Source organism: Molossus molossus, unplaced genomic scaffold, assembly GCF_014108415.1.
Source record: "Molossus molossus isolate mMolMol1 unplaced genomic scaffold, mMolMol1.p scaffold_m16_p_16, whole genome shotgun sequence".
Lineage (NCBI taxonomy): Eukaryota > Metazoa > Chordata > Mammalia > Chiroptera > Molossidae > Molossus > Molossus molossus.
In genome coordinates, this window is record NW_023425351.1 from 31,013,259 (window position 1) to 31,029,853 (window position 16,595).

Genomic DNA, 16,595 nt, shown 5'->3' on the forward strand with positions numbered 1-16,595 from the left:
AATGAGGAATGAAGTTCTGATATAGTCTCTATTACACCAAAATAATTTAGCAACAAGCAAATAAAATTGTTTTCCAAAGATTTTTAAACTAAGTTTGGCTTTCATGACTCATGATAGAATGGCCATACACACTGGCCAAAAATGAGATGTCATTCAGTTTTGTTTTATTGTAAAGACTTCATGAAAGGTGAGGCTTATATTACCATATATGTGCTGACCACGGATGGTTTTGTGTTGAAAACGATAGCAGGAGAAAAGTTACAAATGTTTACAGTGGCTGGGAAAATCAGTTAATTGTTCTTATACATTCTTTCTATTGGGCCAAATTTGGCCACACTTATTTAAAGTCTACTTGTCTATTTCTTTGCTCTTTTCATAAATAATTTTCTGTAAAACTAATGTATCTTTTTTTTTTTTAATATTACAGGTTCAGTCGACAATGTGTTGTTGACAAGGACAAAAGGAATCAATGTAGATATTGTCGATTAAGAAAGTGTTTTAGAGCAGGAATGAAAAAAGAAGGTAATAACATATAACATACTAATGAGTTTTAACATTATTGATGAAAGGTGTTATACACACATTCTCACTTCATCATAACCTTTTCACATGAGTTCTGAATTTTCTTAGTGAAGAATTTATGGTTCCTTGAGTTTAAGAATTTATCCAAGGACACTGACACCCAGCCAGTAAACAGTGTAACCTACTCTTTTTTTAAAAAAAATATTTTCATTGATTTTTGAGAGAGAGAGGAAGGTAGAAAGAGAAACATTGATGTGAGAGCGAAACATCATCGATTGGCTGCCTCCTGTATGCCCCCTACTGGGGATTGAGCCCAAAACCTGGGCATGTGCTCTGACTGAGAATCGAACTGGGACCTCTCAGTCCATGGGATGATGCTCAATCTACTGAGCCACACCAGCCGGGCATGTAGCCCACTATCTGACGACTGTCTGATTCCAGACATCATCCTCTTTACTACTCTGTTATACCTGGCAACAAAATTGTCTAAATAACATTCCAACATCCTGTTCCAAAGGTAGATGACAAAATCTATTAATAGGTTGACATTATAACTGTATTTTAAACACATTTTTAATGTCAATAAGATTGACTGTCTTTATTTCATAAAAATTAACTGAACATTGACTTTACATGCATTCATTTATTTATTTAACAAATATTTATTGAGTACTGCTACTTTCTAAATACAGTTCTGGGTACTGAGGTTTTAGTAGTTAATGTAATAGAATATTCCTCCTACTTGGGGTGCTTAAAGTCTATTAAGGGACAGAGACATAGATGAGATACTTTAGTGTGAACAGTTTCATTTTGAACATATTAAATAATCTGATTATATTATCCTACATTCTAAACATGAATGTAGAATATTTAGAAAAGAGTTGAACATGTTTAAATGTTCGGCAGGGAATAGTTACTACAAGATTTATGCTTATCAGTTTTTCCACATTCTTGTGCCGTTTTATGCAAAGAGATATTTTTCTGAACTATTTCATGAACTATAAAGAAATTAATTGAATCAAATCTCTATTGTTCAGAAATGTAAGATATATCAAACCTATCTTGAGTATAGCTAGTTTTTTTTTCCCCTTGTCACTCAATATTTTAAAGAGACAGAAGTTCCATTAGTTTTATGCAGGTTGCTAGTCTTAAAAAAGAAGGCAAATGAAAGTTCACAAAGTTAAAGGAGAGGCACTTCCCTGTTTAAAAATGATTCATTTTTAACAGAGCCAATGTGGCTGTGTTGTTTGGGCAATGTCCCCTGTACCAAAATGTTTTTGGTTGGATTCCCAGTCAGGGCACATGCCCGGGTTGCAGGCTCCATCCCCTGCAGGGAGTGTGCAGGAGGCAGCCTGATGTCTCCTCTTCCTCTCTCTCTAAAAATCAATGAACTATTTAAAAAATGACTATGCCTAATGGCATATTAGGTAGTTTATGGGATTGATTACATACTTTGCTAATCATTTTCATCTATTTCTACTTGCAGATCACCAACCTTTATTTCCTTAAAGAGTTTTAACCTTTTTTATATGACTTATTTTCAAAAATAGTGACATTTTATCATCTACTATTCATAGAGTAATACATTAGTATTTTCTAAATAGATGAGGAAGTAACTTTTGGGGTTTAAAGTGGTTACATTTCCCTTATTTACAGTAATAGTAACATATCAAGTTTAAGGTGGAAATGTATATAAACATGGTTTTATGTTGAAAATGATAGCAGTGGGAAGGTTACAAATGTTCACAATATCTTTTAGCATTTTTCTAGAGATTGATCATGTAAGTTCAATTCATAAAAGCATAGCTTATGTTTTAATTTTTATCTCTGCAGATGTATTTTATTAGTTTAGGCTGAAAATCAATGACAATTTCTGTTTAAAAAAAAAGAAAAGAAAAGAGGGAGACAGTAAGCTACCAGTAAATGTGATTATGATTTTAAAATAAAATATTAATGATGTATTTAAAAACTACTCACCCTTAAAGGCAAAATGTTCAATATTTTCTCTTCCAAATTAATGAGTTGATAGTTAATAGTATGTTTTGGGTAGATAGATTTCGGGATAAAAATTAGTGACTATTTTAAATAAAAGAATAACTGTATTAAAAAATTCTGCTAGTTTAGTGTTTTATGTCAAGAAGAACAGGGTAGAGCAATAATTTAGGGGCTACAGAACTTGTTTTCAGTCTTTTTGGTTCACAGAGATCATTTTACCTCCTAAATTCTGAAATCCAATTTTGACATCTGACTTAGTAATTCTTCATGTGACAAATACACAAGTTAACCCCTTCTTACTACTCTCCCTTATATTTAAAATTTAGTTTTCGGCAATGAATTTGGGGATACACATTACGTTTTCTGCTCTTCTCTTAGAAGCCTTTCCTGCCCTGCGGGGGTTTCTCCACCTCTCCTGAATGTCGAATTTCTGACCTCAGACTTCTCAGGGTGGGCCTTTGGCTTGATTCATGTTTGTAAACGTTCCTAAGAACACTGTTTCCTAAGAGGTTATAAGATTGCAATCTCACAATCACCATAGCTAAAATAAATTTATTTTCCATTTTTGCTCATGGCTTAGAAGAATAAGAAAATAGAGGTTTCAAACTCTATGACTCATAGCTCTGACAGTGTCCACTCTTAATTTTGACCTGGCCAGCCCCACAGATGATACTCTTCCTCCAGTTACTTATGGTTTCAGTAACCTTAAGAGACTGGAAGCCATCTCACTGCAATACAGCAAGGCTGCGCTGGCTGCCCCCCCCCCCCCTTCTAAAATGCAGGCCATCATAGTCCAAAAAAGACACTATTTTTTTTTTTTTTTAGCTCAGGTGACAAGCCTGGCTGTTTATCATTTATTTATTTATTAATATTATTTTTTAAAGAGTTGTATTGTTTTTTTTAAATTTATTTATTTATTTTAGAGAAAGAGGAAGGAGAAGGAGAGAGAGATAGAAACATCAATGAGAGAGAACGTCGATTGGCTGCCCCCTGCATGCCCGGCACTGGGGATTTGGCCCACAACCTGGGCATGTGCCCTCATCGGGAATCGAACTGGCGACCTCTTGGTTCATGGGTCCACGCTCAGCCACCGAGCCACACTGGCCGGGCTGTTTATCATTGAAAAGAGATGCATCATGAACCGTATATTCAGCCACACTCCTCCCCAACCCCAGGTCCTTCGAAACATCCCTTTTCATACTTTATTTTGTGACACATCGTGAAGAGAACCGGCCAGTAATCCCTGATTTTTCTCCCCCAGCTGTGCAAAATGAGCGCGATCGAATCAGCACCAGAAGAAGCACCTTTGACGGCAGCAACATCCCCTCCATTAACACGCTGGCGCAGGCAGAGCTTCGGTCTCGCCAGGTACCGCCCGCCCCGGTGCCCCCCTGCTCCGCTCGAACCCAGGGGCTGTTTCGGCGGGATGCGACAATAATCCAAGTTCTTTCCGATGTGCTCGTGGCTAAGAGAAATCGCGCGTATGCACATTCGAGAGTTTTACTTTGAAAATAATAGTTGGACTGTTGACTTCATGCTGACTTTTCCTGGGCAAGTTCTTGTTTATGACATGGGACGATGAAATTGCATTTCAGTGGAAGATAAAGAAAGCATTTGTTTACAAGGTTCAGTTTAAATACTTCATGTGTGGCACAGTGCTCTGGGGCAGTATCTCATTTTATTGACTGGATGTATAAAATCAATTATCACAACATTTGGGGAGTTTGACTGAGACTGATAATTAGAGCTTCCTTCCTCAAAATGACTTTTGGACTCACCTTGGCACCTGCTTTGGAAACAGGTATTTAAGGGAAGAGCCAAAATTAAAAAAAAAAAAAAAAAAAAATCAAACAAAAAAAGACAGAGGAGAGAGTTTAAGTTTCTAGAATGAGAGGATCAGTTCTAAAGTTTAAAAATGCAGGTCATTATATACATAAATATAAATGACTTAAGAATCAAATAAAGAAACCCTTGGCAGACCATTTATTTTAGCATTGCTCCTATTAGAAATGTTAGTGATATTTTTCTATCCTAAAGCAAATGATGAAATAGCTAACTATTAATCCAGTCCCAGAATGAGTCAGTGAAGCTACTTTCATTTTTGATAACACAAGGGTAATAGGATGAGGTCGACTCCACCATTATCATCATCATTACTTGCAGATTGCTTGATGGTCCTATAAAGCGTTTAGAGAATGGCTTCAAGGGGAGGCGTGAGGCCCACACACACTACGAAAGGCACGTACCCATGTTCGAAAATTTCACAGAAGTTTCTAAGAACTTTCAGAAAGTGATTTCTTCAGTAGCAGAACATTTTAACACCACTTATATTTTATCTAGTTCAAAACTATATATAGTCTTAAAAAATGTCATTGTAGATTAAGCTTTTCAATGTTGCTGAGTCAAAGGTTGGTTTCTTAATTTTATACTGGAAAATATTTCATTTCTCAATTAAAAAATATTTAGTGTATTTCAAGACACTGTGATAATGATAGTGCCACTTCAATGGTGTTCACTTATTGCAGTCATCGAAAAAAGAAGAGTATTGGTTTTGTATTATTTTAAATGAGAGATTAATATAATGTCCTCGTTCATGCTAGATTTCTGCCTCAAGCCCTGGTGTGAGCACGGACATCAATGTTAAGAAAATTGCAAGCATTGGTGATGTCTGTGAATCTATGAAACAGCAGCTCTTGGTCTTGGTGGAATGGGCAAAATATATTCCTGCCTTCTGCGAGTTACCGCTGGATGATCAGGTAGAAGTTACCGAAATTCTCAATGCTTTAAAAAATGTGTTTTCTGAACTTTGCCCAGTTTTTGTGTTCTTCTACTTATATTTATTAGATTTACCATATTTGACAAAGGTGAAATTATCTCATGAGAAAAAGATAGGTTTCCTTGTTCATTCACCTCCTTTTCTTTATCAAGAGGCCTAGCTGTTTAACTTCTATTTAGGTCTTGGGTATTTATTGATTGAATAAAGTTAAGCAAGACACTTCTAGGAGTTTAAAAAGCTTAAGTGAGTAACTGCCACTGTTAAAAAAAACAATGGGTTGGCAGGACAAATGTCTGGGAGGCAAATGGCACGAGATTGTCTGGGTGTTTCTTGGGGGAGCCTGTAAGATTTCTCAGAAATGCCAGGCCACCCCCAGACAGGTGTGTTGATGTCTTTGTGGGCACTTTGTGCAGTTAACATAAAATTTTGCCATGAATATTGTCAATTTTATTCTAGAATTACTGTATAAAAATGATAAGTCTGGCAAAAACGTCTGTAGACTTGTGCTCTGAAATCTCCAGAAAAACCAAGAAAATTCAGATATAATGATCTTTTCCTAATACATATATTGCTGTCCTTTGTCATACATACATGAAGACATTTTAATTAATAATTAAGAACTTTAATTTCTTAATTAGTATAGGAAGATTAGATTATTAGTTTCAGATTCATTTTGAACTCTTCCATCTAAGTAGTGTATAATATCTTGTAGATTCAAATAATTTGAAAATTTCCAGTTCTTGCACATTGAATACACCATGATCTGTATTATACCCAGAATGAATATCTTACATTCTCTGAGCAGCGGTTTTTTATCATGGATGCAGAAAAACAAGGAAACAATAAAAGGGAAAGGTGCAACTATCTAAAATCCAAAGAAGGACAAAATATTTATACAATCAGAAAAATAAAAGGGATCAAAGGAAGTTGAGTTATATTTCTAGGAAAGCATTTTACTTGGGACAAAAAAAAATATTCTTGTAAAATCTGAAATCATTCTCAAAATATTCTGTAACTGCCTTCCTGTTATGAGTCATGGTGATTGACATATCATAAAGATAGCTTGGCTCAGAAGGTTATTTCAGAGTGAATAATGCTAAATTGCTAAAACCTACTTGTCTCACCCTGAGCCATATAAGTAGGGTTATGTTATTTATCAGTTTTATATTTTTACTATCACTCCTCTTTAAAAGTTGCTGACTTAAATATGAAGATAGTGATTTAAAAATTGGGAAATTGCCCAGTTTGGCTCAGTGGTTAGAGCGGCAGCACACAGACTGAAGGGTCTTGGGTTAGATCCCAGTCAAGGGCACGTACCTGGGTTGCAGGTTTGATCTCTGGCCCCTTTCAGGGTCATGCAGGAGGCAACCAATCAATGTCTCTCTCACATCGATGTTTCTCTCTCTACCTCCTTTCCACTCTATCTAAAAATCAATTGAAAAATATCCTTGGGTGAGAATTAACAACAACAACAACTGGGAAATTAAATTCCAGTAACCTGTCAAAAACAGATTTTATTTACCAGCTCAGACTTTAATATTAGCAACATCACATCAACAGCCATGGCTCGCGGAATGTCTATTATAGATACAGCAATGGGGAGTTAGCTTTCAGTTACACTGTACATTAGATTATTTTACTTAATGCTCTCAGGAGCTCTGTGTCATAAATTCTATAATCCCCACTTAACAGTTTTTAAAACTGAACACTAAGTTAGTTAAATTCACTCAGTAAATTCATCCAAAAATATTTATTAGGGCTACTACTCAGTTTTAGCAACTGAGAGCATCCGGCAGTAAAAGTTCAGGTTGGGTCACTTTTCTCATAAAGGTTCCATTCTATTTGTGAAAGGACAGACAATAAAAGATATACAGATTATGAGCAAGTTGATTCTAGGTGGGGACACATTCTATAAAATGAGGCAGGATGAATTCTTGGACAATGACTAGGGGTGAAGTGGTAACAGATATTTTAAATTGGGGATCAGAGAAGATTTTTCCTGAGACCTGAATGATAAAAGGCTAGCTGTACCAAGGTCAAGGAGAAAGAAAGCATTCTGGGTACAGGAACAGCATGTCCAAGGACCCGGAGACATGCAGGAATAATGGGCCCAGAGAAAAGCCAACCAGGAAAGTTGCGAGGTCTTGGTTCAGCAGTTTGCATGTCATTTTAAGGACAGTAAGAAACCAGTGAAGAGTTGTCAGCAGAGGACTGATATTAAGTGATTATCGTTTTACAAATACCACCTCGGAAGCTCTGCAAGAAGGACGCAGGATGAGGACCCAGGCAGAAAGGAGGAATACCTGCTCGGCCCTTGGCGTATATTGTGGCGGCTGGGGGAAGAAAGGCAAAGACTTGGGCTGGGGTGGTGTAGGATTCGTTGGGCCTTTAGAGAGGAATCAAACTGGAGTCCTGTTTTTGTCATACACAAGCATGTTGGGTGATGATAAAGATGTTGGAGAAGCAGTGATTTTCAGCAAGCAGTGGGGTGCACACTCGGAGCTCAGTTCAGAGCTGAGCGCAAGAACTTATGGGTTCAGTCTTGAGTGTGTTAGAAGCCGGATTCCCCATTCTCATTTCACCATGTCACAGGTCCTCTTGTGCTCTTGTTTACTGTGTGTAAGAGCTTGTGTTTTACACATATTTTCTCATTTAGTCCTCACATTCACAGTTTGAAATTTTAATCACTGTCTCCACGAGGTAGATGAAAACAAATGAGTCCCAAACATAAATGGTCGGTTTATTCAAGGTCAAGAGGGTAGGAAGTGGCCACGCCAGAATTTGAACTCTGATTTGTGTGAGTTTATTTCATTCCAGAACACTTAATTGCTCTGTTGGGTCTTTTTGTTTGTTTGCTGACATTGTTTTGACTTGTTAGTTTTAGAGATTTTGACAAGTAAAACTCTATGACATTCTAAAAGAGAAAAATAGAAGGTTTAATGATGGTAACTATCTATGAATATTATAGTTTGTTAAAACAAAGAAAAAATGTCTTAGGCTTAAAGAACACTGAGTTAATCAGACTCATATGATACCATCTTTTAATCATCATAATTTATAATTAATTGTTCGACTTGGACTTTTTCATGAAGGTGGCCTTGCTGAGAGCCCATGCAGGGGAACATTTACTGCTTGGAGCTACGAAGAGATCCATGGTGTATAAAGATATTTTGCTTTTGGGTAAGTTTTTTTTTTTTTTAATTTAAGAAGAAATTATGCATGCTTCATTCTTACACAGGATCCATTCTGTATGTATCCAGCATTCCTAGACATGGACAAATTGTGCTCTCACCTCACAGATTGGATTTAATCGATTATATCTTTACTGGGGTCCTATTGTTTATTTGCTTTGATTACAGGGAAGTTCAGACTGTGTTGAGATGTTCAGGGTATATTATGGTTTAAAAATAAAAAAAAAGATGTTGCTCAATGAACAGAATCTTGAGGTCTATTTAAACCATCAGGATGAAGAATTCATGATTTGTGTGACTGTCTTAGGGGGTGTCAGCCCTGTGTCACTCTCCTCTGTCTCTACCTAATAATTATAATATGTGTCATTGGATACATTTTTAATGAGCACATGTATTTCCTGTGATGTCATCACCCATAATAGGCTACAAAATCCAAAGTTAAAAAAAAATTTGGTGACAGTGTCTGAAAAATTCTAATTCAGTAGTGGAGCCAGAAGAGGCAGAAGCAAGGTCTTGGGTGGAAGAGAAGGGGGGTGGGAAAGATAGGATATAAAGGAAAAGCTTTTGTCCTCATTAAGGCTCCAATTTCTCCCCCCAATTAATTTATAAAATTAGGTTTCCTATAGAAAGAATTAAGATCCCTGTAATGTTTATTAACTTCACGTCTCTCTGGCTTGTGTGAAATGATGACTGAATTGTTTATTCTATTTATGTGATAGATATTTTGTCCCAAAACATGAATAAATTGAACGTAATGTAATGATATCTAACATTTATCGAGCACTTACTATATAACATGCATTGCTCTGAGTACTTTTTTATATGTATATCAACACCATCTCAATTAATCATCACAGTAATCCTATGGGGTAGGTATTATTATTTGCAGCCCATTTTTCAAGTGATAAAATGGAGGCCGAGAAAGTTTACCTGAGGTCACAAGGTTACTGAGGGATGGAGCCAGGATTCTAAACCACAAAATATGACAGCTGAGACCATGCTCTCAAATTCTATTAAATATTCTGTTGCATTTAGAAGTCCCTACAGTACCATTCTCATTATAGATGTGGATACAATATATCTTCTTAGGCTTGTTAAAATGTGTCTCAATCATCGTTACACCTGCATGTACCTACACCACTAAAGGATGGTGTTTTTAATCCACTGTAAACCAGAAAGATCCTTTAGGTTTTTAATTAAGCTCATTAATGAGTAAGATACTAGTAGAAAACTGACATAGTGGAAAGCTAATCATTATACTTTGCTTCTCCCTTGTCAATTATTAGCTTGTTTATTAGCCTGTACTTGAACGTTATCACGGAGGCTGTTAAAATGCATGTGATCATATTATCAATGTTATTGATCCTTTAAGTGTTCTTAAGTTTTTCTAACTTAACACTTCTGAGAAAGGAAGTACTATTATTATTTCTGTAAGGGAAGGCCATTTAAAACCTTGGTTTGTAAAAATTTAAACAATATCTGACAATATGAGGGGAAGGATGACCATTATTTTCCCCCCCTAGGAAACAACTACATTATTCAGCGCAACAGCTGTGAGGTGGAGATCAGCCGAGTGGCCAACCGGGTTCTAGATGAGCTGGTCCGGCCGTTTCAGGAAATCCAGATTGATGACAACGAATACGCTTGTTTGAAGGCAATTGTATTCTTTGATCCAGGTTAGTTTCTAGAGACCCACAAAAAAATAATTAAAATGAAAATAAAACTACTTTTTAATATTGGAATCTGTACTGTCGCACGCTGCTAAGATCCGATCTTTGGCTGCCCTCTTCGTTCCTTTATCAGACGCAAAAGGGCTGAGCAACCCGGTGAAGATTAAGAACATGCGGTTCCAAGTGCAGCTGAGCCTGGAGGACTACATCAACGACCGGCAGTACGACTCCCGCGGCCGCTTCGGAGAGCTGCTCCTGCTGCTACCCACGCTGCAGAGCATCACCTGGCAGATGATCGAGCAGATTCAGTTCGTCAAGCTCTTCGGGATGGTAAAAATCGACAACCTGCTCCAGGAGATGTTACTGGGTGGTGAGTCCATTTGAGAATCTCTGTTTTATTTGTCAGCACCCCACTATGTACTTTAGCGTAGGTTTGACAATTTTTTTCTCTGTCCGTGACAGAATGAACTTAATTTTTTACATTTAGAAAGTCTGCAGTACCCATGGCATGGGGACAAAATACTTGACCATGTTCAAATCCCTAGTCTTCCTAGCCTCAGCCATCTAGCCCCACACAGCCCCTCGGTTTCCAGATCCTTCAAATGTGGTAAATAGAAATATATGTCCTATTTTTAATACTCCTTGAAGTATAATTCTATTGTTCTATGCCTTTACTCCTTTAAAAGCTCAAGGATATCAGAATTGCAACTAACCCCCTCCCCCCAAAAAAAATATATATTAAATATCATAAAAATGAACACTTTGCTCTTGAAATAATTAATTGACACAACACAATGAGAAGGAAAAATGAGATGTCATTAGTGCAGTAATGTCAGAAATAAGTTCGGAAAGCATTTATTCTGTGTTCTGATCTAGATTCAATTTCCTGATAAAATCACTTTATTTTATTTTTAGTTTTCTGGTGCTTAATGTGTTCCTAATGATATCTTCCTGAAATAAAAGTTGTTTATGCTATTAGGGTGACCCCAAATACTATAAACTTGAGGTAAGTGATTCTTGGAATTGCCTTAACAACAGGCAGCCACCCTAATGATTCCAGGAAGCAGCACACAAGCTCCATTATTAATATACAACATAATACGATACAGCATTCATCTAGCCACTGCACAGCGAAAGCTGACATTGTCCTTAATATGGCAGTGGTTCTATTAATTTATTTTTGAACTCCCAAAAAGCACTTTGCAAAAATAGCAATATCCAAGCTGTCAATCAGAACATTTGTTCCAAGGTAAATTCACCATTTCTGATTAAATATCACTAATGCAACCATCTTTTTATCTTCCGTAGGTGCTTCCAGTGATGTCAGCCATCTCCATCATCCAATGCACCCACATTTGTCTCAGGATCCATTAACTGGACAAACCATACTTTTGGGCCCCATGTCAACTCTGGTTCATACAGACCAAATCTGTAAGTATCTGGGCAACTTGTCAACCATATTATGTCTGAAACTTAATTACCTGAGAAAAAGAGTGAATCTGGGGAAAGAATCTGCTAATACCCAGAAATTGCAAGATTTGGGTGTAATCTTCTCTCCAGGGCTCCCCTGTGGGAGGCTGTGACATGTAGCAAGTCACTTACTCTCTGTAGGCATGAGTTTGCTCCCTGAGATGGAGATATGAGTGCCTAAGTCTTTCCACTTCGTAGATTTGAAAGTAGAAAAGAAGGTACAGGCAGACCCTAGCTTTGCTGGTCTGCAGGCTCATAGAAATGACTGTGCAGGCTGGATCCATGCCGAGAAAACTGAATAATCACTGGAAAATTATGGTTGCATCTGACCTTTAAAAATGTTTGTCATATCATGGTATATGTCAATTATGCCTCACTAAAAAAGAGGAAATACTTGTCAAGACATTAAGAAGCCTCTTAACTAAAATGTTCTAGAAATATAGGGAATTTTGAAAAACTACATAAAATAAATTAGAAAAAAATACAGGGAAATTGAAAAATATAATCCTCATCTTGATTTTGCGCACCATAACTTAAAACATTAGAAACACCTAGAAGTCAGATGCTTTATGTCTTTGTAAAACAACAACAACAAAAAATTAAGAAGCATAGTTTGAACAGTGTTTTTGCTTTCTCCTCTTCACTGTTAAGAGGAAGTGAGGATCTTTGCTTTGCTTTGATGAATGTTACTCTTTGGAAGTTTGGATCAGCTTCCAACATTTTATCCTTTGCATTTGCTTTATTTCTCATTTTCTTTATTTTTTAATTACAGTTTGCATTTAATATCATTTTGTATTAGTTTCAGGTGTACAGCATGGAGGTTAGACAATAATGCTTTATGAAGTGTTCCCCCTAATATTTCCAGTAATCACCTGGTACCACACATAGTTATTACAATGCTATTGACTGTCTTGCCTATGCTGTATCCTTTGAATTTTCAATGTCCCAAAATATCTCTGAGAATCCATTGAATGTGAAGGTTTTTGCCAGTTTCATTTCCTCTGGGGCCCCTTTGTCCTTTACAACGCAACCAGTCACCTCACTTGTGCTGAACACTGACAGGTGTCCTTCACTACGGTCCCGGCAGCATACTGAGGTTGTCAAACAGCAGTCATTGTCCCCATTCCCCCGCTCAGCTATCTTCTGGAACTCCACCCATGCTCGACTTGAGTTTTGATTCCAGGATCATCACTTTTTGTTTCTTTGCTGCACTTTAATTGTTTCCATCCAATTCTCTTTCAGTTGTCTGTTTTTGCAAAATGTCATGTGGATTTAGCACTGGGAGACAAGGAGGCAGCTCAAGTACACACTTTGTTGTCAGTGTGTGAATTGAATAAAATATGTTCCAATATTTATGAAATACGGACAGAATGAAAGATGTGATGCGAAAGGTCACTGATCATAAGACATCTGTTACTTAGGCAATTGTTTGAGACTGAAGCGTTAGCAGTGCAGTTCTGTTTGTGCAGTACTCACAGTTATGTTCGAGTGACCATGCTGTCGTTAACTGTGATGACTGAGATGCATGCATATCAGAATTGTCCACAGTGCGGGCTGCCTGGGAAAACTCTTTGAAACTAAAATGATTGTATAAATACTAGGGATTGTGAGTGGCAAAGTTAATCTGATGTGATTGTAGATTTAGCACAAATTCTATTTCTGTAAGATATCCTGGAGATAATAATCTCTATTGGACCAAATGTCAAGAATTAATTACCACTGAATTGGTACTAATTAATCCCAGATTTACCTTTGACCTATCGCCTCTGAACACTAAGCGGGCTACCTCACTGAGTGACAGTGATGTAACTATTGTGCATACCTGTATCACCTGCTGCCCTGACAGCCATGGATAACTAGCTGCAGTGTTGTTTCACCTAAACGTTCAATGTAATGTAATGATGGTGAGGACCACCTGACTGCTAGTGCAGGAAAGCAGAGGCCACAGAAATGCATGTGGTCACGTCTCCCCTTTGGTCACCGGCATGGGTAGACCTATGTGTCAGTGTGTCTGAAACACAAAGTTTCTGAGTGTATGACAGGGGTGGAAATGACAGAACAAAATTCAAATCTCAGAGACAGTGTGGCACGTTGAACTAGTGGGTCTCAGTCTACTTGAAATACATTATTTGGGAACCATTCTGGCAAAGCAGATGTCACCGTTTTCATGCAATAGTTGTGAAGAGCAGGGGCGAGCCTAATATCACACCATACTACTGTGGAGTTGTCTCTTCCAGCTCAGTTATTCATAAACTCAGGGGACAAAAAACATTGACCACACATTCCATGTTACAGGCATCAGCTGGCAGGAACAATTCTGCTGGCGGTTAAACCCTTTACTTGTTAAATGCCAGGTTTCTGGTACTTTAAAAGCATGTTTGCTGACCCTGAGCTTTTCTAATTTCATCATCATGCTTTTTCATTTTTTTCTCTCTTTCAACATAGTATTTATAAGAGGCATTTGTAAAGGAAAGCTTTGCAATTTCGCTCATTTACAATAGCTTATTTTATTTCTCCAAAACAAAGCAAAAAACACATGCACACACAAAAAAATTTAAGTTTGTGCATCTTTTCTTGGTCTTCTAGAGCAGGCCTCTGCATTTTCAGATCCTAGATATCCTGAAATAATTTTTTAAAGCAATGTGTTCGTTATTTTGTCAATTAAATGATCTCAAACTGTTGTTCCTATGTCACTGCTAATCTACAAGTTATTATAGTGAAGAAAATCAAGAAAAAAGGGACTGTCCTAATTTTTTTATAGAATATTTTCTAGAATTAAAAAAAAAACAAAACCACTGGAGATATAAAAATAACTATAAAGTTTGCAATGTTTAAGCCTGATCACCAAATATTTTCTACTCTGTAAATATATGAAATAATAATAAATGGGAGTACCAGAATAAATGAAGTTTTTAAAAATTATAGACTAGCTCTTACAGGATTTTATAACATGGTAAAAAATTTGCGGTAGGAGAAAACACGATTCTAAACAGTGAAATATTCAAACAGTAACTTTTTCCCAATGAAGAGGTTTGCTCTTTGCATTGACAGGGAAGTGACAGACGAGCACAGTTATAAGAGAATCATTTTGACATGATGAAGCCAGGGTTTTTCAGATGCCTTTAACTATAACAAATATTTCAAAGCCTTTGAAAAGTACCTTACCTTCATTTTAAAAATTTCATCTAATATGCTTGAGTTAGTGGAATCCAAACCAAATGTATTTTATTTTTTTGTGCATATTTTGTTGCAAAATATATAAAACTTGTGATCTAAGATTTATAACTACCATTCTGTTCATTCTTTTCATTAACTCTTTTCTGCTGGGTATGTGAGAGAATCAAATGCTTGCAAATGCTATTAAGAAAGAAAGACAACACTTTAAAAGGACTGTTAAGGTTTTCAAGAATGATCTAGTCCAGTATAAATCTATTTGGCAAGGTAAAGTAGGGGTGCATCTCCAGTGGTATGTCAGTGAGCTGATAATGTGTTATATAAACTACTACTTTATATATGATATGTGAAAAGTGAATCCAAAGTAAAATAATGTGTTTTGGTATCATGCAGGATGTAATGGGATGACGGGTCAGGGTGACTGTCGCCATCACATACAACTCTCTGATTCTTTTTTAGCAACTCCTGAAACCCCACTCCCTTCCCCACCACAAGGCTCTGGACAAGAACAATACAAAATGGCTGCAAATCAAGCTTCAGTCATTTCACACCAGTCTCTCTCCAAACAAAAGCAATTGTGAGGATGCATTCACTCCTGAACAGCACTGCATAAATGTGAAAAATTACTGGTCTTGAAATATCTCAGGATAATGCGCTTGGCAAACTCTTAGCCAAGGCTCCTTCATGGTGCTGTTGTAAGACGGTAACCTGTTTTCTTGTTTTTATATTCATTTTATTTGTTGTTGCTGTTGTCTGAAATGTTCAGTTGAAACCACTGTATATCTGAATTTCGATATGTTTGTACCACATGGTTTTTCCAGCTCCCCCTGCACCGTGCCTTGAGCAGTTGAATCGTATGTACTACTTCCATCTGTTGCCTTAATATTAATTTAAATCTGTAAATAATTGCTTCAGTGTGATGTTATGCAGAACTCAGTGTTCTTTTTTGACTGAGAATATTAGATCAGAAATCCCAGATTAATATACAATGAACCAAGTTTGTAATAAATGTCAAAGTTGCAAATTAGCAAAAATATAAAGCAGTTGCTGTAGAATAGGGTGTCGATCTTTGAAGAACAATCCCTTACACGTACCCTGTGGCTAAGAAGTGTCTTTTTGGCCCACAGTTAAATATGCCTATTTAAAGTTTAGAAAAATAAAAGTAGCCATTCCACGGATGACTGTATATTCTTTCAAATCTAACTGTATTTGAAGATGTATGTTGAGATAAAAGGTGTTAAGTTTAGCAGGTATGTTACAGGCTAAACTTTAAAAAAGTTCCTAAATCAATGGATCAACCAACAGAGGTGTTTATTTCTCTATCCTAAAACTATCAGGAAGTCACCATCCGTTGCCTAGAACTTGGCACATGCCCACGTCTAATTCCCATGGAGGCTGGGATAGTAGAAAGACAGCCGTGTCCAACCAAAACTATAACTCTGGGAGGCTAATATAGCCATTCGTCTATCACACATGGGTTACCTCATTTAATCTGCACAACATCCCTGTAAGAGAGTTATTATTATCTTTCTATTATAAATAAAGAAACCTTTAGCCTAGAGGATGTAAGTAATGTAACCAAGTTCATCGAGTTAAAGAGTCCGAGAGCCACACCTAAGCCCAGGTCTGGTTGCCTTTCACGAGACTCAACATGTATCTTCTGTGTGGGACGAAGCATGTGAGCTTCTCGCTGTGGTTTTTAAATACATGCAGTTGACTGCTGATTGAACACCCTCCGTCATGTCACCTAGAACACATATTTACGTGAAAACAGTGTGTGTCAAGTTGTTGCAGGAG

The 16,595-nt window shown here is 37.0% G+C and overlaps 1 protein-coding gene across 2 annotated transcripts in view; it reads left to right on the top strand.

The window, feature by feature from the left end:
* The window catches only part of HNF4G (hepatocyte nuclear factor 4 gamma), a 41,139-nt gene extending 25,550 nt beyond the window's left edge, over positions 1–15,589 (top strand). Inside the window, exons 3-10 of one of the 2 annotated variants that reach the window (XM_036264089.1) lie at positions 428–522; positions 3,779–3,885; positions 5,118–5,273; positions 8,386–8,473; positions 10,008–10,160; positions 10,288–10,524; positions 11,463–11,585; positions 15,258–15,589. In XM_036264089.1, coding sequence (XP_036119982.1) covers positions 428–522; positions 3,779–3,885; positions 5,118–5,273; positions 8,386–8,473; positions 10,008–10,160; positions 10,288–10,524; positions 11,463–11,585; positions 15,258–15,379 — 1,081 coding nt within the window. In that variant the 3' untranslated portion in view covers positions 15,380–15,589. The remainder of the gene's footprint in view (positions 1–427; positions 523–3,778; positions 3,886–5,117; positions 5,274–8,385; positions 8,474–10,007; positions 10,161–10,287; positions 10,525–11,462; positions 11,586–15,257) is intronic. The other variant, XM_036264088.1, reaches the window with a different exon arrangement.
* The last annotated feature ends 1,006 nt before the right edge of the window (positions 15,590–16,595 follow it).